Consider the following 25,891-nt stretch of genomic DNA (forward strand, 5'->3'; position numbering starts at 1 on the left):
ACTGCAAATCCACCATATCTTTCCTGTAGCATGGCGATCAGAAATACGCAGAATAGTTCAAATGTGGCCAGGTTCATATTGATGCAACATGACTTCCCACCAGCTATCTTTGTCAGCAACACCACTTGCATCCCTACTCAGGATTGTTGTGCGGCATTACCATGGAATGATTGTTAATCGGTTGTCCTGTTCTTGAAATCCGCTTTGCCCGTACATCAAGAGCGAGAGAGAGGGGAAATCAAGCAAGGTAATAACTGGAAAGGCTAAGATCTGAGAACCTATAAGGGAATTGATCAATTCTGAAATGAAAATACTAACTAGTGAAGATATTTGCAAATGCCTCATTTAAATGACTGGTTGTAAAGATTATTCGAACATGGTTTATTCTGTAAGAAATGTATCAAAAATAACTAGAATGTGCACCGATTCACTTACTGAAATAAGCACGTCCACATTTCCATTCGTGGAGTTCTGCACTGTTATCATGGCAATTTCAAACAATTTCAAACGCTCCGACCTAATGCAGCACGTTCACAATTCACAAACGTGCACGAACAGGCATACACATCACATGCTGCCCGTGACGCGTTGATAATCCATGCACTGGTGTGGAGTTGGCATTTTAACTGACGAATGGACTACAACCAGGATTTCTTGAGGATTGTGCAGGGAAAGCGAACGACGGAAGGTGCGCCCCGAAATACTGGATTTCCAGCGATTGGCACTTGGTGGAAACGGCCTTACAGAATCCAGTATCTCGAGAATGTGAACATCAGAAATGATGCAAAACCCTGTAAAGTAATATCACTCAAGTTGAAATATCAGACGCTGTCGGTGACGGTGTTACTCCAATAGGCTCCCTTCACTACTTGCGGACTCTTCGGTCAGGTGACATCAATCAGACATCACCTGGCAACCTTTCAATGTTCTTCTTTCCTGGGATATAGCGTGATGCTATAGACAATTTAGCCCCAGCCTCTTGTGATTTGTCCAGTCAATCGCAGCTATTTTGGCCCAGAAATCACTCCCCAAACTGCTGCAAACAATATCACGGAATTCATATTCGCGATGGAATTGTGAAGTAATCTAAATCGGAACACTTTGAACGATATATTAACCATCAAATATACATTTAGTGCTCATCTAGAGTACAATCATATTTATTGCCAACTGCGGCGAAACATTTTATTCTTGGATCTGATTTGATTAACCTGCACAATAAAAGACTTCAGCAGCTACTTTTAAATTAATATACAACAACTACTCTTACAGCTTTTCCTTTATTCAATGTAATATACTTGCGTTTAAAATCGATATAAATGAGAGGATCACGTGCACATTGTATCTAAAACAAAATCTACACATATCGAAACAGAATCACCGTCAGATTCAATTAGATGGCTGAAACGATTAATACATAATCCTTTTCAACAAGTTTGACGACATATTCTTGTTGATAAATGTTTTCAATGTCTGCAATTGTGCGGACGCACTGAGATGTTTCTGTGTAGTTTGCAGATCAAAAACGGTATAATGCAACATTCGGTGATCATTTGTAGGTTTTCCTTCGCAGATGTTGGTCGTCGTTTTTTCCGACCTTTTCCAGAAATGAGTTCCTTTTCTTAACAGCGTAAACACAAATTGAATATTTGCATACATATTTCACTCCATATAATAGCATAACTAGATATAACATTGCCCGACAATGGTTCGTTGCTGCTTTATGTCAGTCGACCATTCTAATTCAGCATCGGGCCTGGGACGTGGAAACGCCGTATGGCTTTAAAAACAGAAAATCGCTCTTGGCTGATTCTGGAGACAGACAGACCGAGTATTGCTGCGGTTCTGGGACGGAGAGCACCCGGCCTGTCCCGGGATAGCGTAAAGTTTCCTCCATTGCAAGCCTGCAAGGAAACGCATCTCGAGAATCTCCAGGTCTGGAACAATAGCTTGAAGAATTGTATTCTTCGACGGTATTTCTGTCATGTTTACACATGATGCCAATCAGAAGAATGATAACCACGAGAAAGAAAACGGAAGTGCAGCCGAAAATTATAATTAAGTAAAGATTCGCATCAGAGAAATATTCTGGTTTTGCTACGAAGTTGCTGATTTCAGTAATTATTTCAGTGATATTCTCCACAGTTGTGATGTGAATTGAAACCGTACTGGAGAGCGAAGGCTGCCCATTGTCTTTCACCAAGATAACGAGAGAATGTGTGGTCGTACCTGATTCCAAAATAGGCCTGGCAGTTCTGATTTCACCGGACGTTCGTCCAACGTTGAACAAACTGGGATCGGTGGATCTTTGCACCTGATAAGATAGCCGTGCGTTCTGACCAGAATCTGCATCTGCTGCTATGATCTTGGTGATCAAGTACCCTTGGCTCACTGTTTGGGGCAGCATCAACACTGCTGCTGATCCCATCTGTGGTATTGGTGAAACAATTACCGGAGAGTTATCATTTTGATCCAGGATTATCACAGTCACAGTAGCACTGTTGATTAGCGGGGGTACACCAGCGTCACGGGCTTGAACATGGATCTGGAAGCTTTTAAGTTTCTCATAGTCAAATGAACGTTGTGCGTACATTGTGCCGTTTATCGAGTTGATGCTGAGGTAGCTGGACGCAGGAAAGTCTTGGCGAAGATTTTCCTTAAAGGAGTAGGAAACATATGAATTCTGGGCCTGGTCAGCATCGCTTGCAGTCACTGCGAAAATAGATGTACCCGGTGCATTGTTCTCCATCACATATACGTTGTAAGAGGATTCACCAAAACGTGGGGCGTTATCGTTTACATCCGATATTGAAATCTGGATTGTTTTATTTGTTGACAGTGACGGTGACACCATGTCCCAAGCTAGAAAATGTATGTTATACTCAGAGACACTTTCACGGTCCAGGGATTCACTGGTAATCAACTCATAATGATTTTTGGACGACGTTCGAAGTCTAAATGGGATATTTTTTGGTATCTCGCAGTGAAACAGCCCGTTTTCTCCAGAATCGCGATCGACAACATTGATCAAGGTTATTAATGTGCCCGGGGGACCATTTTCCTGAATTTTGCGTTTTGTTGATGTCACCTTTATCTCTGGTGCGTTGTCATTTACATCTATTACATCGATGAAGAATTTGGAGTGCCCTGCAATTGCAGGTATTCCATGGTCCACAGCTTCAATATCGAGTGAATAGCTGCTTGTTTCCTCAAAATCTAGCCCTACTTTGGTCCGAATCTCCCCAGTGTGCGGGTCCAAAGTAAACAGTTCTTTAACTCTTGCTGAGGACAGCTGGCTAAAATAATATGTTAACTCGGCATTCGGCCCTTCGTCCAAATCAATGGCGTCGACTTTCATAACTAACACGCCTTGAGGTGTATTCTCCTTTACGCTGCCCCGATAAATTTCATGGTCGAATACAGGTGGATTATCATTTATGTCCACCACGGTGATAAGTATCTGAGCAGTGCCTGATCTCTGAGGGATTCCACCGTCAGTCGCGGTGAGCGCCAGTTGAAAGGATGACTGCAGCTCTCGGTCTAAAGGCTTCTCCAGTAGTAACTCAGCAATTATAACACCGTCATCGGTTCTCTGCGTGTTTAGACTAAAATGCTCGTTGGAACTGATTGTGTAAGCAGCGATGGTATTTATTCCAATGTCGGGATCTTCCGCGCTCATCAGCCGAAATCGAACACCTGGTGCAATCGTTTCGGCTATCTGTAAGGAAATGCTGCTGTTCCTGAAGCTGGGTGAATTGTCATTTATATCAAGAACCTCCACTTCCCCGCGTTGCGATTCCAAAGGATTTTCCAGTATTATTTCGAAAGGAATAGTACAGACGTCTGTTTGTCCACAGACCTGCTCTCTGTCGATTCTTTCACGAATTAACAAAATCCCATCATTCAAATTCACCTTCATGTAATGTCCAGCGCCCTCGGAAGTGAGCCGAAATTTACGAGCATACAACTGCGGTACGTTCATCCCCAAATCTTGAACAATATTCCCAACAAATCCCCCTACTTCCAATTCCTCGAGAATAGAATAGCGGATTTGCCCGGTACACAAATCTGATGTACATACCAGAATCAGGAAAGCGAAGGTTTTGAAAGCAACGCCTCTGTTTTTCACCGAATTCGCCATTGTTCCGCATTGAAATATTTTCCAAAACCAGGCCTCAGGTCGACGAAACCGGGGAACCGATCGTATCATCGAATTACGGCAAAAAAAAAAAAAAATATTCTGAATGGACAATTATATGATGTTATCCTTTACACCTAGACTCCACGATCTAAACGCGTACTGCTCGCTATTCTCGCCGATTCTGATCTCTTTCTTTGAAATGTGGGAGGAGCACTGGATCCATCTCTTCATCTGTGCTTCTTATTGGCACACAGCGACACAACCAGCCCCTCTCAGCAACTACATCGATAATCCTTAAAGCTAAACTGTTCTCGGGAATATTTATGTGTGTACAATTGTAATATATGATCATTCACAAATCAGGTACTCAGCTTAAAAATTAACATCCGAAAGACCCGATGCCTTTTTTAGGAGGATATAAATAGGTGGAATTATCAGTTCTCCCCCCATGATAATTTCAATATAATGTTGATCCATGAAACTTCATTCACTCAAACCTCTCAGAAGAATCCTATTTGATTACACCGATCGCGGAGTCGACTATAAACGAGAATTTCTCTAATCAAATTGATGGTGTGACTGCACAGATTGTCCCTAACTGGTTGGCACTAGCAAAACGAATATGCATTGAGTATCACAGATAAACAGATATTGCGCATTAAAAGCGATTAGAAAACGAAAGTGATATAAAGACCCTCTTTTCTCGCTGTTTATTCTTGGGCGACAAAACAGATGCAAACGCAACAAATAAAAACCTTTTCTGGTCGCTGGTCTAATTCAAGACGACTAACAAGGTGAACTGGTCTTAAGTACATCGAAAGCAATGCATTGTGATTGATGGGAAGTAAATATTATTCTAACTTTCTGCAACACCTGTCATACATTTGCTACATTTGAAACTGCTAGAGTCAGTTATCAAAGATGGGATAGCAGCACATTTGGAAAGTGGTGAAATCATTGGACAAAGTCAGCGTGGATTTACGAAAGGTAAATCATGTCTGATGAATCTTACAGAATTTTTCGAGGATGTAACTAGTAGAGTGGATAGGGGATGACCAGTGGATGTGTTATATCTGGACTTTCAGAAGGCTTTCGACAAGGTCCCACATTAGCGATTAGCATACAAACTTAAAGCACACGGTATTGGGGGTTCATTATTGATGTGGATAGAGAACTGGCTGGCAAACAGGAAGCAAAGAGTAGGAGTAAACGGGTCCTATTCACAATGACAGGCAGAGACTAGTGGGGTACCGCAAGGATCAGTGCTGAGACCCCAGCTATTTACAATATATATTAATGATTTGGACGAGGGGATTGAATGCAACATCTCCAAGTTTGCGGATGACACTAAGCTGGGGGGTAGTGTTAGCTGCGAGGAGGAAGCTAGGAGGCTGCAAGGTGACTTGGATAGGCTGGGTGAGTGGGCAGTATGGCAGTTGCAGTATAATGTGGATAAATGTGAGGTTATGCACTTTGGTAGCAAAAACAGGAAAGCAGACTATTATCTAAATGGTGGCCGATTAGGAAAAGGGGAGATGCAACGAAACCTGGGTGTCATGGTACACCAGTCATTGAAAGTAGGCATGCAGGTGCAGCAGGCAGTGAATAAAGCGAATGGTATGTTAGCATTCATAGCAAAAGGATTTGAGTATAGGAGCAGGGAGGTTTTATTGCAGGTGTACAGGATCTTGGTGGGGGATAGAGGGGAAATCCTATAAGACCGAGATGAGAAAAACATTTTTCACAGAGAGTGGTGAATCTCTGGAACTCTCTGCCACAGAAGGTAGTTGAGACCAGTTAATTGGCTATATTTAAGAGGGAGTTAGACGTGGCCCTTGTGGCTAAATGGATCAGGGGTTATGGAGAGAAGGCAGGTACAGGATACTGAGTTGAATGATCAGCCATGATCATATTGAATGGCGGTGCAGGCTCGAAGGGCCGAATGGCCTACTCCTGCACCTATTTTCTATGTTTCTATGTTTCAATATCAAGACCCGCCCACAATGGCTGTAGGAAATACAAAGGGGTAAAGATTGTAGTAGTGAAAGTAGTGAAGGTCTTCCACTGTTGTCGCAACTTTTCTCTCGGCTATGTATTTTCAGGGACAGTGTAAGATAACATTGGAATTGTCATTACTATTTTACGATACACTAGAAACAGCAAAGGCCGGCAGATATGGAGATATATATTAACAACAGAATGAACTCCAGATCCTGTAATCATGAGAAAGACACAAAATTATAGGATAACTCAGGCAGCATCTGTGGACATAACGGACTGACAACCTTGTATGGACGGATCACTTCAGTCTGAAAAGATTTCCTGACGAGAAACGTCGCCTGTCATTTCCCTCCACAGATGCTGCCTCGCCCGCTGAACTCCTCCGGCACTTGGCGTTTTGCTGACGATAAATATTGTTCATTGTACAACATTATTCTGCGTTGGCCATGTTTGGATATTTTAAATTTCATGGGCTGAGTGCACCTTCCATGGTCGGCATTTAGAACACAACCCAAATTGCACGAAATTGAGTGATTTGATAGGCAATCGCTCAAATTGAAGCCACTTGTTCCACGCCGATACCGAGGGAGGGGAGTGGGTGCTGGTGTGTGTCTATTGCATCGGTTATATTTCCCCTTCTGTTGATTTACTGTCGCCTTGTATTTTTTTCTTGCTAACATATGTCCATGAGCGCTCCAATTTGGTCTTTTCTTTGTAAATTGTGGGTTATTTATATCATCTCATAATCACAAAAGAACAAATATGTGGCGGAAAAATGGAAATCGTTAATTGGCGGTACCTCTGACAGGGCGAAGCGATCAGTCTGCACAGAGAGGAGGGAAAGTTAAGATAAATCCCCCCGTTCCTGAAACGTGAGGAAATAGCTGCGCCACCGTGCGGCCTAAAGACGAAATTAATGGGAATGAACAACAAGAATATAAATACATCTTACACTTGCTTTCCCCCATCAATGTGCGAGTCTTGTTGCATTCGTAGGTCTTTGGTCTTCTACAGACAAATATCCATGCAAGGAATATTGGCTTTACACGCTGTTAGATTTTAATTGACTATCTATTCTTGCCCTCGCGAAGCTCCCTTCTTTAACCGCTACAATCTTCAAGGTCCGAATGTACCCACAATAAGAGGCCTGGAGTCCAGTTCCTGGAAGTCTAGACTTGACCATTGCAATATCCGAGCCCTAATTTTTGCGAAAAAATAGATAAAGGTAGGTAGGTAGTTTTGAACAACGTCAATGTAACCAGATTGGAGTTTCAATAATTGTAATTGTAAGATAACTGTTTCGAAATTTGAGACTGCGTTCAGCCACGATACTAATCATACTTGCTTTACGTTTGTGCTAATATTTCTCGGCAACTGTTTCTCTAATCAGAAAATCAAAGTAATTGATTGTACATTCAAACATACTGTACAAGCCAGTGTAACTTTCCTTGCTTCGTGCCGTCCTCTTTTTAGTTTACACATAATTCTGAAATGCACGATGAATATTTTAAGAATTGTCAGCATTCAACTTCCGTACAATTGATTAATTTACTTTTAATTCCCTAATCTCCAACTTTCAATATTAAAACAATCTTGTCCAAAGCATGCATGCAATCTACCATGACTGACTCTTTCTCGTTAGAGCCACAATTAAGACAGCACATTAGCTAATGCGTTATCTATAAAGATGATACCCAAATAAACATGCCGGATATGCTCCAGTTTTGGATAGATTACGTCTTTGTGATCCCGAGTTGTTAGTTACTGTTATTCTGTTGTTCGGTATCTCCTATTTAATTCCAGCCAGCATGACTTTTGCATAGCACGTCTAAAGAGCATAACATCTCATGTAAAGCACAGGGAAATTCCAAACGTTTTCCTTGCAATAAAATTGAACATTGAAAATTATATTAGATTGATGATTGTTGTTCATTTTCTGTGCATAAGACCCATTGCCCGTCTCATTACATGGTTCCCAACATATATGAATAATCAGTTTATATTCCATATTAACCCGGATTCCATATTAACCCGATGGGGGGGGGGGGGGGGGGGGGGGGGGCAGTCATATGTTGATAGAATGGAGAGACTAAGCTTGTATACACTGGAATTTAGAAGGATGAGAGGGGATCTTACTGAAACATATAAGATTATTAAGGGCTTGGACATGTTAGAGGCAGGAAAAATGTTCCCAATGTTGGGGGAGTCCAGAACGAGGGGCCACAGTTTAAGAATAAGGGGTAGGCAATTTAGAACGGAGAGGAAGAAAAACGTTTTCACCCAGAGAGTTGTGAATTTGTGGAATTCTCTGCCTCAGAAGGCAGTGAAGGCCAATTCTCTGCATGTTTTCAAGAGAGAGTTAGATAGAGCTCTTAAAGATAGCGGAGTCAAGGGATATGGGGATACGGCAGGAACGGTGTACTGATTGTGGATGATCAGCCATGATCTTAGTGAATGGCGGTGCTGGCTCGAAAGGCCGAATGGCCTACACCAGCACCTATTGTATATTGAGCCTACTTCGTCATTCAACGATGGGTGATTTTCATGCAAACCATCTTACGTTAACTTTGGTCAAGAACGTTTCAATCTTCGCTTTAAAAATACCCAATGAACTGGCCTGCACAGCCTTCTGAAGCAATGATTTCCTCAAATTCCTCCTTATCTTTCTAAATATACACCCTTTCATTCCGCGGTTCTGCTCTCTGATCATAGACTCACCCACTGGTGGAAACAACGCCTCCACTGCCACTCTTTCTAGGCCTATCACTATTTATTGAGATGTCCTCCCCCGCCCCCCTCCCCTCACCCCCCAGGGTCTCGACCCGAAATGTCACCCATTCCTTTTCTCCAGAGATGCTGCCGCTCCCGCTGAGTTACTCCAGCATTTTGTATCTACCTTCTTCTCTATGCGATTTTCTTACTTTGTGACATGTAACTTCTCGGCTGACATTAACCCCAGAGAGTCCATCTCGGGCCTATTTTAATCAGACTCTGACGATCGATACTGACCCTAAAGGTTGTCTGTCCATTCCCTCCGCAGATACTGCCTGACCCGTTGACTACTTCCAGCACTTTGTACTTAGTTCAAAATTCCAACATATGCAACTCCTTGTGTCAACACAACGTGAAGCCCATTCACCAACTAGTAGTACAATTACCTTCCAAATTAACAGAAACGAATTACAGACGGTTGGATGATAATTAGCGTAGCCTTTATTTTAGACTATTAGTGTAACCAAACACCAACCCTCTCCCAGAAATACCGCAAAAGAAACATACAGAAATTGAATATTTCTTTCAATACTTTACGCACAGTAATCCACATTCCCAGATATGAAGAGATCCCTCCATAAATTGGCAATTTCTCTTCGCATTACCGGATTGTTGCAATTTATCTTTCGGCCTGATAACTAAGAACGGTATAAGGCTTCAAAAAGCTAAAATCGCCCTTCGTTGAATCTGGAGACAAACAGACCGTATAATGGTGTGGTTCTGCCTCGTGAATCAATCTGCTGGTCCCGGGATAGCGCAATGTTTCCTTCATTGCATGTCTTGGGTGAAAGGAATCGTCGGTATCTCCAGGTTTCTAACAGCGATTAGGAGGTATGTGCCCTCGCAGGGGTTTCCTGTTCTGTTTGAACTTGATGCCTATTAGCAGAATGATGATATTCTGGAGGCATAGTCGCGATTCTCGTCTAAAACCGAAATGTGGGCTGTAACCCAGTTGGAGTGGCTTGGTCGCCTATTGTCCTTCACTAAGAACACGAGAGAACGTGCTGTGGTATCTGACTTCAATATTGTTTTCAAGCATTTCTGATTTCACCGGAGTTCTGACCAACATTGAACACACTGGAAGATAGACACAAATTGCTGGAGTAAATAAGCAGGCAGCTTCTCAGGAGAAAACGAAGACGTGACGTTTCGGCCCGGACCCCTCTTCAGACTGAGAGTTAAGAGAGAGGGAAACTAGAGGTATGAAAAGGTTCAGAACAAGTCAGATCCGACACCGATGACAAAGGAGAAGAGGTGCCCGCACTGGCCATTTGTCGTCTGTGGAAGAGGTGATAGTGATTAGATCCAGGCAGAAATATCTCTCGCTTAATTGAACAAATAGCATTTGTACCAGACTTGCTTGAAGACTTGATTGCATCTGTCTACGCCGATTTCATTGCAAATAGTAAGAAATCGGTGCCACTTTTAGAAGATTGGATTGCATTTGATGAAAATGTTAATTTCGACCATTACACCAGCTGGCCCCTCTTTTAATGAGGGTCTGCAGATGCTGGAATCTAGAGTAAAAGTCAAATTGCTAAGTATCTCAGCGGACCAGGGAGCAGGGGGGCGGGGGGGGGGGGAATTATTTTCTGAAATATTACATACACATCCATTTATATATTTGTATAGACTAATGGTTTCATATAAGTGGGCGTTCATTAAATATACCCATCATTGAGCCTGGGAGATAGGAGCTCCGCATGGCTTCAAGAAAAGAAAATCGCTTTTAGCTGACTCTGGAGACAGACAGACAGAGTACTGATGAGATTCCGGCACACGGGCTACCCGGCCTGTCCCAGGATAGCGTAAAGTTTCCTCCATGACGGCTCTTCCATTAAACGTTCCCAGCGAATCTCCACGATTGTAACAATAACTGGGGGAGTTATACCCTTGGATAATACTTCTGTCCTGTTTACACTTGATGCCAATCAACAGAACGATGATCAGAAGAAAGACAGCGGACGTGCAACTGAAAATGACGATTAAATAAACATTTGGATCAGTAAAAAACCCCGGGTTTTTCACCAAGGTACTGCTTTCGGACATTCCTTCAGTGCTGTTCTCCAAAACTCTAATATTCATTGTAACGGCGCTGGAGAGGCTTGGCTGCCCATTGTCCTTGACCAAGATGACCAGAGTTTGTGTAGTCGCATCTGACTGCAAAATATTGCGCGCAGTTCTGATTTCACCGGAATTTTGCCCAACGTTGAACAAACTGGGATCGGTAGATTTCACCATCTGATAAAAGAGCCGTGCATTCTGACCAGAATCTGCATCAGTTGCCATTATCTTGGTGACCAAGTACCCTTGACCCGCTGACCGGGGCACGATCTCCTCTGTTGCTAATCCACCTTGTTTCGAAGGTGAAACAATTACCGGAGCGTTGTCGTTTTGATCCAGGACGATCACATTCACCGTGGCGCTGCTACTCAGCGGAGGCACCCCAGCGTCACGGGCTTTAACGTATATCTGAAAGTTTTTGAGATTCTCATAGTCAAACGAGCGCAGCGCATAAATTGTACCGTTCATCGAGTTAATGGTAAGGTAAGTGGACACTGGCAAGTTTTTGACTTGATTCTCCAGAAAATCGTAGGAAACATAAGAATTCTGCTCCAGATCAGGATATGTTGCAGTTACTGTGAAAATGGACGCACCCGGAACATTATTTTCCATGACATAAATGTTGTAGGAAGATTCAGCAAACCGTGGAGTGTTATCATTAACGTCTGAAATTATAATCTCAATGGTTATATTTGCGGACAGTGATGGCGACCCTTTGTCCCAAGCTGAAATATATATTTCATACCCAGATATCACTTCACGATCAAACATTTCACTGGTAATTAATTTGTAATGATCCGTCGCTGATTGTAGTTTAAATGGAATGTTATTTGGGATCTGGCAGCGGACTTGGCCGTTCTCTCCAGAATCTCGATCCATAACACTGATCAACGTTACGAAAGTTCCTGGCGGAGCATTTTCCGGGATTTTGTTGGATGCTGATGTCACCTCTATCTCGGGTGCATTATCGTTCACATCAATTACTCTGATCAGCACTTTGGAGTGTCCAGTCATTGCAGGCGAGCCGTGGTCCACAGCTGTAACATCTAGAGTATAGCCGTCTGCTTGTTCAAAATCCAAGGGGCCTTCAATGCGAATCTCCCCGGTATCTGGGTCTAAACGGAACAAATTACGAGCTTTTCGCACGGCAACATCACTAAACAAATATGTTATCTTAGCATTCTGTCCTTCATCCATATCATTTGCTTTGACTTTCATCACTGAGGTACCTTTGATGGAGTTCTCGCTTACACTTCCCCTGCAAATATCACGATCGAACACAGGCTGATTATCATTGAAGTCCAACACAGAAATGAGAATCTGAGTTGTGCCTGATCTTGGAGGGGTCCCACCGTCAGTCGCAGTAAACAAGAGTTGAAATGATGATTGTATCTCTCGGTCCAAAAATTTATCCAACAGCAATTCGGCAATTATAAACCCGTCATCGGTTTTCTGTGTTTTTAGACTAAAGTACGCACTGGAACTGATTGTGTAGGCGGCCACGGTATTTATTCTAATGTCAGCATCATCTGCGCTCTCGAGACGGAAACGTACACCGGGTGCGCTCGCTTCCGATATCTGGAGGACAATGCTGCTGTGCGGGAAAGTGGGCGCATTGTCATTTACATCAAAAATCTCGAGTTTTCCGCGATGCACCTCGGAAGGATTTTCCAGTATTGTTTCGAAAAGTATAGTACACTTATCGTCCTGTCCGCAAATACGTTCCCTGTCGATTCTTTCACGAAGAGACAATATTCCATTCTCCAAATTAACCATCAGGTACCGTCTGCCATTATCAGACTTCAATCGTAATTTGCGAGCAGACAATTGCCAGATATTAAGCCCCAAATCCTCGGCGATATTCGCAATAAATGCCCCCAGCGCCGTTTCCTCGCGAATAGAATAACGCATTTGCCCGGAAATTAGACCAGGTGTACATTTCGTAAACATGCACACAAACACAGTGAAGGCAAACCTCGGTCGGTACGCCATTGTTCCGCGCTCAGTCAATGTCCAAAACCAGGCCTCTACTCGGCTATTCCGTAAAATGTTCCAATCACAAGATTTAAATATATATATATATATATAATCTAAATACAGAATCGAAACAGTCGGGATATGTTCCTCCTAACATTGATTCCGCAATCCATACGCAGGCACTGCTCGCCTTTCTCCTCGCGTCTGACGTTTTTATTCTGGGGTGTGGGAGGGGCACTGGATCCATCTGTGCACTTGAGCTTCTCATTGGTAGACAGCGACACGACCAGTTCGTTTCGACAATTGCAGCTACAATTCTTAAAGCGGCACTGCTCTCCTGTTATTTAAAGGTGTGCAACCTTAAAACCTGTTAAAAAAAAAAACAATGGTCCTATTTGGTTTGCAGCATGTAACATCGCAATTCACGTTCCGAAGGGTTTTGACCCACACGGGATAGTCATAATGCAATGGAGAATAAATGGATGGCATCGGTACTTCTATGATGCAACCTACCACATCGGAAACATATATTTCCCTACAGTTGTTGGAACTCTCACAGTCGCACATAAGGATAGGAGGAAAAGATATCCTTATAATGATAACGTAATGACTCCTTCTTTGACATGTGAAGTCTAATATCATGCCCTCTCTAACAAAAATACTTTATGTGAAGTTGACCTCCACTGTAATCAGAGGATATAATCTGAAAACATGCATTATCGCTTTTCAGATATTGGAGAAGGTATTCGTGAACATACTACTTTCGACTGGGCAATTGTTGAAGCAAATTCCTGTTTGAAGTAAGTGCTTATTGGATAAAGACATCGTCACGTCCATGTCAAGACGAGTTTGTTGACACATGCAAAAGTAAGCTGGGGCATTGCTGCTAAATAAATCTTGCATGCAGCAGTTTCACAGGCACATAACCCGCAGACCCTGACGGATATTAGGGGAAGCATGGAACACAGGGATTTGTGTATGGTTGAGCGCGGGAAATTTGGTGAACTTTTGAATTATTATTTCCTTTGTAAATCTACGTTTCATGTTTTTCCATCCAATGGTTCCGTTATTGAAATTTGTAAATAAATGACATAATCACCCATTGATTTGCAGGTGATTGTTCGTTTAAATGCGCCCTTATTAACACTAATATTTTGGTGCTATATTTACAGTGTAAAATGGCATTTGCAGTGAACGTTGAGTTATAATGTGGTCAGAAAAATGTAGTTTCATTTCTGCAACTTGAGTTTCCAGTGGATGGTCAAAGTCGGGCATGATCCTGGCAACTTTAAAATGAGGCAAGGCGCAGAGGATACAATGTTAATCAAAATATTACATTTGTCGTGTTCTCCATTGGTTGCAAGATTTGTGAAGATTTCTAATGTCGCAATAGGTCAAATAGATGCCTATTGGACGACATTCTCAATTTAGCTCTGGGATTTACATTTTAATATCCCATAACAGCGGGGATATAATACAATAACCGAACCACGCGAAAGTATCAACAATCAAATCCTAAAATAAATATCAATCCAAAATTTGTAATAAAACCTGCAAAAAATCACCACGAAAAACTATAGTGAGATTGGGAATCATTCTTCCACTAAACAGGAAACATGCTGCTATCGTGATTTAGCTATTGCTGAAAACACTTACACCGACTCAAATATCACCCGAGGAAGGTAATCAAATTATAAGTACTGTGGAATAATGAAAATATGTTTTTTTTCCTCAATAGGTGAGGATGGGAATAAAGGAGACAAATATACGCAGGTAGTTGATGGAGCTGTTAGGACAAACTATGCTTCATTGTTTCTGTAATAGCTTATTTAATGAATGGCTAATAAGGCAATGGGACATGCTCCTGTTAACAAACTGAAGTGGATATGTGGTAAAAGAAAGGAGATTTTTTGTTTAAATGGGAACACGTGTAGACAATGTTGTGATGAAGGCATATGGCATGGTCGCCTACCTTAGCAGTGGTATTGAATGCAAGAATTGAGTTTTGGTTAAACACAACAAATTGGCTGGATTTGAATTATTCTGTGCAGGTCTCGGCAGTACGCTGCAGAAAAGGTTTGTTTAAACCAGAGAGGGAAAAAGCCAGACTCCAAGAAAGTTGCCAGGATAAGAGGGTTTACGTTAGCATGGCTGGTTGTTTAGGCGAGAACTATACTCCCTGCAGTGAACACAGTTGAGGAAAGTCATGAGAGCGATATATTCAATCATGAGAGGCACAGGTAGGGCAGTTGGCCAATAGTCATTTCAAATGTTACGGACGTCCAAACGTATAAGATGTAGTTTTAAGATCAGAGATCTAAAGCATTTCAGCGGTCTCATCATGTCTAAAAAGAAGAACAGAATCTGGGTTGAATTAGCGCTATAGGTGGTCGAGACAGGAAAACGTAAATGCGTCATAGGTACTTAACGATAATTTGAAAATGCAGGGAATTGATAGATATGTAAAACATGCAAGTGTTGAATTAATGTAGATAAACATTATTGTCAGCGTAGATGCGGCGTGTTTCTATGTTCTATTCTTTAGAAACATGTAACTTATAAATGGACTGGACAAGCTAGATGCAGGAAAAATGTTCCCAATGTTGGGGATGTCCCGAACCATAGGCTAAGAATAACGGGGAAGCCATTTAAAATTGCGATGAGAAAAAAAACTTTGCACTCAGGGGATTGTGCATTTGTGGAATTCTCTGCCACAGAAGGCAGTGGAGGCCAATTCACTGGTTGAATTTAAAGTTGAGTTAGATAGAGCTCTAAGGGGTAGCGGAATCAAGGGATATGGGGAGAAGGCAGGCACGGGTTACTGATTGTGGATGATCAGCTATGATCACGATGAGTGGCGGTATCAAAGGGCCTCCTCACACAACTATTTTCTATGTTTCTACACCTCAATGCAAAATAGTGGAAAACCGAACCTAAATGATAACAGACAACAGTGCTGAGATCAAGAGGGTTCCAACGTCCATTTGGAAGACGAAGTTCAGTTTTTCAATCGAGCGCCTTTGCTTTGTCCTTGTTCCAACAGTGCTGGAAGTCAGAAACAAAATTGTTAACGTGATGAAATTGTGAATAAAAATGTTATGCAAACGGAAATATCAGCTTAATCCCTGCAGATTGTACGCACGTGAAGATAGATACACATGCTGGAGTAACTCAGCAGGTCAGGCAGCTTCTCTGGAGAAAACGAATAGGTGACGTTACGTGTCGGACCCTTCTTCACACTGGGAGTTAAGAGAAAGGGAAACCAGAGGTATGAAAAGTTTCAGAACAAATCACCGATCGCCGACACCAATGAGAAAGGATAGGAGGAGCCCGCACTGGCCATTTATTGTCCGTGGAAAAGATGATAGCGAGGGGATATGTGGATACCAAGAATGGAGCTAGTAGGCCGAACCGGATGAACAAGAACGAACTAGCAGTTGAACGAACTAGGATCAGTAATCCACTCCATCTGAAATGAGCCATGTTTACTGACTTGTATCTCCTTCAGTTGCTATAATCGCCATGACCGAGTACCCCTGACTCGCTGACTGCGGCACGATCTTCAATGCCGCTTGTCCTCTCCATACTGGCGGCGAATCCATTACGGGTGGTTTGCATTTTTTATCCAGAATGATTTTCAGATCACCCGTACAATAATTCTATGCTATCCCACTTCCGCATGTTAAACTCTGGAGGGAATTTACAGACGCTAATTAATCTATAAACCTACAAGTCTTTGGTATGTGGGAGAAAAACGAATACTCGGAGGAAACTCACGGGGCGTACAAACTCCGTACAGTCAGCATCCACGATCAGTATTGAAACGGGGTCTCTGACGTTTTGAATGAATGAATGAATCAATAAGTTTATTGGGTAAGTATGTACACAAACTAGGAATTTGCCTTGGTGCTCCGATCGCAACTAACAACAGCCATTAAACAATTAAGAATGAAGCATAAAACATTAAGAATAAAAAATTACACTTTAAACATGTGAATGAAGTAAAATACCAGAGCGAAAGAACTTTTGGTTATTGAGTAGAGCTACTTCTCGTGGGGGAAAAAAAACTTTTTTTATGTCTGGCTGTGCCGGCTTTGACAGTCCGGAGTCGCCTTCCAGATGGAAGTGCTTCAAAGAGTCTGTGGCCAGGGTGAGAGGGGTCAGAGATGATTGAGGCAGCAACTCTGCCGCTGAGGCACTAAGCCGAACTTCATCGCCTTCAGCTTGGTTCTCCACCACCCCCCCCCCCCCCCCCCCCCCTCCAAGATTCCAGCATCACCATATTGTATTCAATAATGTTGTCTTCATTTGAAATGTCTCCGTTTGTAATTTTAACTCTTTTATGCTATGGATGATCTTGTCGATGAATGCTCGGATAGCAGTGTTCCAATATTAACACATCAGCAAACAATTGGCTACAGACAGAAATATATTTCGCGTAATTGAACAAATAACATTTGTACCACTCTTGCTTGAAGGCCTGATTGCATTTGTGTACGCCCATTCAATTGCAAATAGCAAGATTCCCTGCAGAGAAAATCGGTGCCACTCTTAGAAGATTGGATTGCATTTGATGAGTATGTTAATTTCGACCATTACACCAACTGGGCCATCTTTGCGCGGACATGAAAAACCGAAGGAGCGGGGAGGACAGAGGCGAAATTTCGGATCGGACCACTTCTTCAGACAGAAGTGCTTATTTACCGAAATGTTACATACACAACCATTAATATATTTGTATAGACTAATGGATTCATATAAAGTGGCCATTCATTAAATGTACCTATCATTGAGTCTGAGAGAGAGGAGCTCCGCATGGCTTCAAGAAGAGAAAATCGCTTTTAGCTGACTCTGGAGACAGACAGACAGAGTACTGATGCGATTCCGGCACACGGGCTACGCGGCCTGTCCCAGGATAGCGTAGAGTTTCCTCCATGACGGCTCTTCCATTAAACGTGCCCTGTGAATCTCCACGATTGTAACAATAACTGGGGGTGTTATACGCTTGGATAATACTTCTGTCCTGTTTACATTTGATGCCAATCAACAGAACGATGATCAGAAGAAAGACAGCGGACGTGCAACTGAAAATTACGATTAAATAAACGTTTGGGTCAGAAAAAACCCCCGGCTTTTTCACCAAGGTACTGCTTTCGGACATTGCTTCAGTGCTGTTCTCCAAAACTCTAATATTCATTGTAACGGCGCTGGAGAGGCTTGGCTGCCCATTGTCCTTAACCAAGATGACCAGAGTTTGTGTAGTCGCATCTGTCTGCAAAATATTGCGCGCAGTTCTGATTTCACCGGAATTTTGCCCAACGTTGAACAAACTGGGATCAGTAGATTTCACCATCTGATAAAAGAGCCGCGCATTCTGACCAGAATCTGCATCAGTTGCCATTATCTTGGTGACCAAGTGCCCTTGACCGGCTGACCGGGGCACGATCTCCTCTGTTGCTGATCCACCTTGTTCCGAAGGTGAAATAAATACCGGAGCGTTGTCATTTTGATCCAGGACGATCACATTCACCGTGGCGCTGCTACTCAGCGGAGGCACCCCAGCGTCACGGGCTTGAACGTGTATCTGGACGTTTTTGAGATTCTCATAGTCAAACGAGCGCAGTGCATAAATTGTACCGTTCATTGAGTTAATGGTCAGGTAAGTGGACACTGCCGAGTTTTTGGCTTGATTCTCCAGAAAAGCGTAGGAAACATAGGAATTCTGCTCCAGATCAGGATCCGTTGCAGTTACTGTGAAAATGGACGAACCCGGAGCATTATTTTCCATGACATAAATGTTGTAGGAAGATTCAGCAAACCGTGGAGTGTTATCATTAACGTCTGAAATTATAATCTCAATGGTTATATTTGCGGATAGTGATGGCGACCCCTTGTCCCAAGCTGAGATAAGTATTTTATACACAGATATCACTTCACGATCAAACATTTCACTGGTAATTAATTTGTAATGATCCGTCGCTGATTGTAGTTTAAATGGAATGTTATTTGGGATCTGGCAGCGGACTTGGCCGTTCCCTCCAGAATCTCGATCCATAGCACTTATCAACGTTACGAAAGTTCCTGGCGGAGCATTTTCCGGGATTTTGTTGGAAGCTGATGTCACCTCTATCTCGGGTGCATTATCGTTCACATCAATTACTTTGATCAGCACTTTGGAGTGTCCAGTCATTGCAGGTGAACCGTGGTCCACAGCTTTAACATCTAGAGCATAGCCGTTTGCTTGTTCAAAATCCAAGGGGCCTTCAATGCGAATCTCCCCGGTATCTGGGTCTAAACTGAACAAATTACGAGCTTTTCGCACGGCAACATCACTAAACAAATATGTTATCTTAGCATTCTGTCCTTCATCCATATCATTTGCTTTGACTTTCATCACTGATGTACCTTTGGTGGAGTTCTCGCTTACGCTTCCCCTGTAAATATCACGATCGAACACAGGCTGATTATCATTGTTGTCCAACACAGAAATGAGAATCTGAGTTGTGCCTGATCTCTGAGGGGTCCCACCGTCAGCCGCAGTAAACAAGAGTTGAAATGATGATTGCATCTCGCGGTCCAAAGATTTCTCTAACAACAATTCGGCAATTATAAATCCGTCATCGGTTTTCTGTGTTTTTAGACTAAAGTACGCACTGGAACTGATTGTGTAGACTGCCACGGTATTTATTCCAATGTCAGCGTCATCTGCGCTCTCGAGACGGAAACGTACACCGGGTGCGCTCGCTTCCGATATCTGGAGCACAATGCTGCCGTGCGGGAAAGTGGGCGCATTGTCATTTACATCAAAAATCTCGAGTTTTCCGCGATGCACCTCGGAAGGATTTTCCAGTATTGTTTCGAAAGATATAGTACACTTATCGTCCTGTCCGCAAATACGTTCCCTGTCGATTCTTTCACGAAGAGACAATATTCCATTCTCCAAATTAACCTTCAGGTACCGTCCGCCATTATCAGACTTCAATCGTAATTTGCGAGCAGACATTTGCCATACATTAAGCCCCAAATCCTCGGCGATATTCGCAACAAATGCCCCCAGCGCTGTTTCCTCGCGAATAGAATAATGCATTTGCCCGGAAATTAAACCAGGTGTACATTTCGTAAACATGCACACAAACACAGTGAAGGCAAACCTCGGTCGGTACGCCATTGTTCCGCGCTCAGTCAATGTCCAAAACCAGGCCTCTCCTCGGGTAATCCGTAAAATGTTCCAATATTTAAATATATATATATATATAATCTAAATACAGATTCGAAACAGTCGGGATATGTTCCTCCTAACATTGATTCCGCAACCCAAACGCAGGCACTGCTCGCCTCTCTCGTCGCGTCTGACGTTTTTATTCTGGGATGTGGGAGGGGCAATGGATCCATCTGTGCACTTGAGCTTTTCATTGGTGGACAGCGACACGACCAGTTCTTTTCGACAATTGCAGCTACAATTCTTAAAGCTGCACTGCTCTCCTGTTTTTTTAAAGGTGTGCAGCCTTAAAACGTATTAAAAAAAAACATCGCTTCTATTTTATTTTGCAGCATTTAAGTTCGCAATTCACATGTTTAGAGAGGGTTTGACCCAGAACGTTAATACGTTAATACGTTCTGTCAGATCAGTCCTAATGCAATAGATAATACATGGATGGCATCGGTGTTTCTATGATGCAACCAATCTTGCAGTTGTTGGAACTCTGACAGTCGCACATAAGGGTAGGAAGAAAATATATTCATATAATGATTACGTAATTATTCCTTTGACATGTGAAGTCTATTATCATGCCCTTTCTAACAAAATACGTTATGCGAAGTTGACCTCCATCGTAATTAGAGGATATAATCTGAAAAATTGCATTGTCACTTTTCAGATCTTGGAGAAGGTATTCGTGAACATACTACTTTCGACTGGGTAATTGTTGAAGCAGGTTCCTGTTTGAAGTAAGTGATTATTGGATAAAGACATCGTCACGTCCATGTCAAGAGAATGTTATTGACACATGCAAAAGTAAGGTGAGGGATTGCTGCAAAATAAATCTTGCATGCAGCAGTTTCACAGCCACATAACCCGCAGACTCAGACGGATATTAGGGGAAGCATGGAACATAGGGATTTGTGTAAGGTTGAGCGCGGGAAATTTGGTGAATTTGTGAATTATTATTTCCTTTGTGAATCTACGTTTCATTTATTTCCATCCAATGGTTCTGTTATTGAAATTTACAAACAAATTACCCAATTACCCATTAATTTGGCCCGGACAACCGTTGGTGCGAGGAGGAGTTACCTGGAGCTGTGAGTATAAAAACAGCGCGGGGCTTGCTTCTACAGAGGCCCAGGTTGGTGCGAGGAGGAGTTACCTGGAGCTGTGAGTATAAAAACATCTGCAACGTTCCATCTCACTTCCAGAGAAGGAGTCTGGTGGAAGCCTTTGATTGGTCGAATGGACTAGGGGAAGCAGCTGATTGGCTTATATCCCGGGTAAGGCTTTATTGTATTCGGATAAGGGGGAGAATAAGGGCCAGGGCAGTTTACTGTTCTGGATGTCAGATGTGGGAGGTCATGGAGTCTGAGTGCCCTCCAGACGTCCACATCTGCCCCAGGTGCGTTGAGATGGGGGTTCCTAAGGGACCGTGTTAGGGACCTGGAGCAGCAACTCGGTGACCTATATCTGCTCAGGGAGAGCGAGGAGGTCATAGAAAGGAGTTACAGGGAGGTGGTCACTCCAAGACCACGGGAGACAGAAAACTGGGTCACAGTTAGGAAGGGCAATGGGCAGAGGCAGGGACTGGTGAGTACCCCGGTGGCTGTACACCTTGAAAATAAGTACTCATGTTTGAGTAATGGTGGGGGAGACAGGCTACCTGGGGGCAGCGACAGCGGCCGGGCCTCTGGCAAAAAGACCGGTCCTGTTGCTCAGAAGGGTAAGGAAAAGAAGAGGAGGGCAATTGTAAAAGGGGACTCTATAGTCAGGGGGTCGGATAGGCGATTCTGTGGACGCAGACAGGAGACCCGGATGGTAGTTTGCCTCCCTGGTGCGAGGGTCAGGGATGTGTCTGAACGTGTCCAAGAAATCCTGAAATGGGAGGGAGAGGATACTGAGGTTGTGGTACATATAGGTACCAACGACATAGGTAAAAAAAGAGAAGAGGTCCTGAAAGAAGAATTTAGGGAGTTACGTAGAGAGTTAAGGAAAGGACTGCAAAGGTAACAATCTCAGGATTACTGCCTGTGCCACGCGATAGTGAGAGTAGGAATGGAGCGAGGTGGAGGATAAATGAGTGGATGAGGGACTGGTGCAGTGGGTATGGATTCAAGTTTCTGGATCATTGGGACCTCTTTTGGGGAAGGTGCGACCTGTACAGAAAGGACGGGTTGCACTTGAACTCGAGGGGGACCAATATCCTGGCGGGGAGATTTGCAAAGGCTACTGGGGAGACTTTAAACTAGTATGGTTGGGGGGAGGGACTCAAATTGGGAAAGCTAGCAGTCAGTGTGTGAGGCAGGAGGCAGAGAATGGAAGCACTCTGACCCAAAATGTAGGGGAGAGAGAAGAAAAAGACAATAAACAGAGAATAAGAGAGGGTGGGTTTCTTAGATGTGTATATTTTAATGCTAGGAGCATTGTAAGAAAGGTGGATGAACTTAGAGCCTGGATTGACACCTGGATGTATGATGTTGTGGCGATCAGTGAAACATGGTTGCAGGAGGGCTGTGATTGGAAACTAAATATTCCAGCATTTCGTTGCTTCAGGTTTGATAGAATTGGAGGGGCAAGAGGTGGAGGTGTTGCATTGCTTATCAGGGAAGATATTACATCAGTGCTTTGGCAGGATAGATTAGAGGGCTCGTCTAGGGAGGCTATTTGGGTGGAACTGAGAAATGGGAAAGGGGTAGCAACACTTATAGGGGTGTATTATAGACCGCCAAATGGGGAGCGAGAATTGGAAGAGCAAATATGTAAGGAGATTGCAAATATTAGTAGTAAGCACAAGGTAGTGATTGTGGGAGATTTCAATTTTCCACACATAGACTGGGAAACACATTCTGTAAATGGTCTGGATGGGTTGGAGTTTGTAAAATGTGTGCAGGATAGTTTTTTGCAGCAATACATAGAAGTACCTACTAGAGAAGGGGCGGTGCTGGACCTCCTGTTAGGAAATGAGATGGGTCAGGTGGCAGAAGTATGCGTTGGGGAACAGTTCGGGACCAGTGATCACAATACCATTAGTTTCAATATAATTATGGAGAGGGTCAAAACTGGACCTAGGGTTGAGATTTTTGATTGGAGAAAGGCTAACTTTGAGGAGATGCGAAAGGATTTAAAAGGAGTAAATTGGGACAGTTTGTTTTATGGGAAAGATGTAGAAGAGAAATGGAGGACATTTAAAGGTAAGATTTTAAGAGTACAGAATCCTTATGTCCCTGTTCGGTTGAAAGGAAATAGTAAAAATTGGAAAGAGCCATGGTTTTCAAGGGAAATTGGACGCTTGGTTCGGAAAAAGAGAGAGATCTACAATAATTATAGGCAGCATGGAGTAAATAAGGTGCTTGAGGAGTATAAAGAATGTAAAAAGAATCTTAAGAAAGAAATTAGAAAAGCTAAAAGAAGAAATGAGGTTGCTTTGTTAAGGTGAAAGTAAATCCAAAGGGTTTCTGCAGCTATATTAATAGGAAAAGGATAACGAGGGATAAAATTGGTCCATTAGAGAGTCAGTGGACAGCTATCTGCAGAGCCAAAAGAGATGGGGGAGATATTGAACAATTTCTTTTCTTCAGTATTCACCAAGGAGAAGGATATTGAATAATGTGAGGTAAGGGAAACAAGTAGAATAGCTATGGAAACTATGAGATTCAAAGAAGAGGAAGTACTGACACTTTTGAGAAATATAAAAGTGGATAAGTCTCCAGGTCCGGACAGGATATTCCCTAGGACATTGAGGGAAGTTAGTGTAGAAATAGCAGGGGCTATGACAGAAATATTTCAGATGTCATTAGAAACGGGAATAGTACCGGTGGATTGGCGTACTGCGCATGTTGTTCCATTGTTTAAAGAGGACTCTAAGAGTAAACATAGCAATTATAGACCTGTTAGTTTGACGTCAGTGGTGGGCAAAGTAATGGAAAGGATATTTAGAGATAATATATATAAGCATTTGGATAAACAGGGTCTGATTAGGAACAGTCAACATGGATTTGTGCCTGGAAAGTCATGTTTGACTAATCTTCTTGAATTTTCTGAAGAGGTTACTCGGGAAATTGATGAGGGTAAAGCAGTGGATGCTGTATATATGGACTTCAGTAAGGCCTTTGACAAGGTTCCTCACGGAAGGTTGGTTGAGAAGGTTCAATGGTTGGATATTAATGGTGGAGTAGCAAGATGGATTCAACAGTGGCTGAATGGGAGATGCCAGAGAGTAATGGTGGATGGTTGTTTGTCAGGTTGGAGGCCAGTGACTAGTGGGGTGCCACATGGATCTGTATTGGGTCCACTGTTGTTTGTCATGTACATCAATGATCTGGATGATGGTGTGGTAAATTGGATTAGTAAGTATGCAGATGATACTAAGATAGTTGGGGTTGTGGAAAATGAAGTCGATTTGCAAAGTCTACAGAGAGATTTATGCCAGTTGGAAGAGTGGGCTGAAAGATGGCAGATGGAGTTTAATGCTGATAAGTGTGAGGTGCTACATCTTGGCAGGACAAATCAAAATAGGACGTACATGGTAAATGGTAGGGAATTGAAGAATGCAGGTGAACATAGGGATCTTGAAATAACTGTGCACAGTTCCCTGAAAGTGGAATCTCATGTAGATAGGGTGGTAAAGAAAGCGTTTCGTGTGCTGGCCTTTATAAATCAGAGCATTGAGTATAGAAGTTGGGATGTAATGTGAAAATTGTACAAGGCATTGGTGAGGCCAATTCTGGGGTATGGTGTACAATTTTGGTCGCCTAATTATAGGAAGGATGTCAACAAAATAGAGAGAGTACAGAGGAGATTTACTAGAATGTTGCCTGGGTTTCAGCAACTAAGTTACAGTGAAAGGTTGAACAAGTTAGGGCTTTATTCTTTGGAGCGCAGAAGGTTAAGGGGGGACTTGATAGAGGTCTTTAAAATGATGAGAGAGATAGACAGAGTTGACGTGGATAAGCTTTTCCCACTGAGAGTAGGGAAGATTCAAACAAGAGGACATGACTTGAGAATTAAGGGACAGACGTTTAGGGGTAACATGAGGGGGAACTTCTTTACTCAAAGAGAGTGGTAGCTGTGTGGAATGAGCTTCCAGTGGAGGGTGGAGGCAGGTTTGATTTTATCATTTAAAAATAAATTGGATAGTTATATGGACGGGAAAGGAATGGAGGGTTATGGTCTGACCGCAGGTATATGGAACTAGGGGAGAATACGTGTTCGGCACGGACTAGAACGGTCGGGTGGCCTGTTTCCATGCTGTAATTGTTATATGGTTATATGGTTATATGGTTATATGATTTGCAGTTGATTGTTCGGTTAAAATGCGCCCTAGTTAACACTAATCTCTTGGTACTATATTTAAAGTGTAAAATGGCCTTTCCAATGAATATTGATTTGCAATGTGTTCAGACAACTCCATTTCAGTTTTATTTGTCATATGAGGTTAACACAGGGTCAACGGTACAATGAAATGTGTTTGACAAGACAACGGAAAAGATTAGATAAAAGTGACATTGGTAGGTAAAATACAATAATAAATAAAATAATCAACATGCATGATATGTTTATGAGTTCTGAAGCCTGATAAAGCATGTTGATAAAAACTGTTCGTATGTCTGTTGGTGCGTGCAGCCATGCTCCTGTATCGTCTGCCTGACGGTAACAAGAAGAACACTCTGCGTGCTGGGTGGCTGTGGTCCTTGATGATGCTGTGTCGCTTCCGCAGGCACCGACTGTGGAAA

The 25,891-nt window shown here is 42.7% G+C and overlaps 1 protein-coding gene across 1 annotated transcript in view; it reads right to left on the minus strand.

Annotated features, from left to right (window-relative positions):
• The window catches only part of LOC129701367 (uncharacterized), a 40,732-nt gene continuing 14,841 nt past the window's right edge, over window positions 1-25,891 (minus strand). Inside the window, 3 exon segments of the mRNA XM_055642502.1 lie at window positions 1-4,240; window positions 10,592-13,105; window positions 17,748-20,213. Of these exon segments, the coding sequence (XP_055498477.1) occupies window positions 1,745-4,240; window positions 10,592-13,105; window positions 17,748-20,213 (7,476 nt within the window). The 3' untranslated portion in view covers window positions 1-1,744.

Source organism: Leucoraja erinacea, chromosome 11 (assembly GCF_028641065.1).
Source record: "Leucoraja erinacea ecotype New England chromosome 11, Leri_hhj_1, whole genome shotgun sequence".
NCBI classification, from domain to species: Eukaryota; Metazoa; Chordata; class Chondrichthyes; order Rajiformes; family Rajidae; genus Leucoraja; species Leucoraja erinaceus.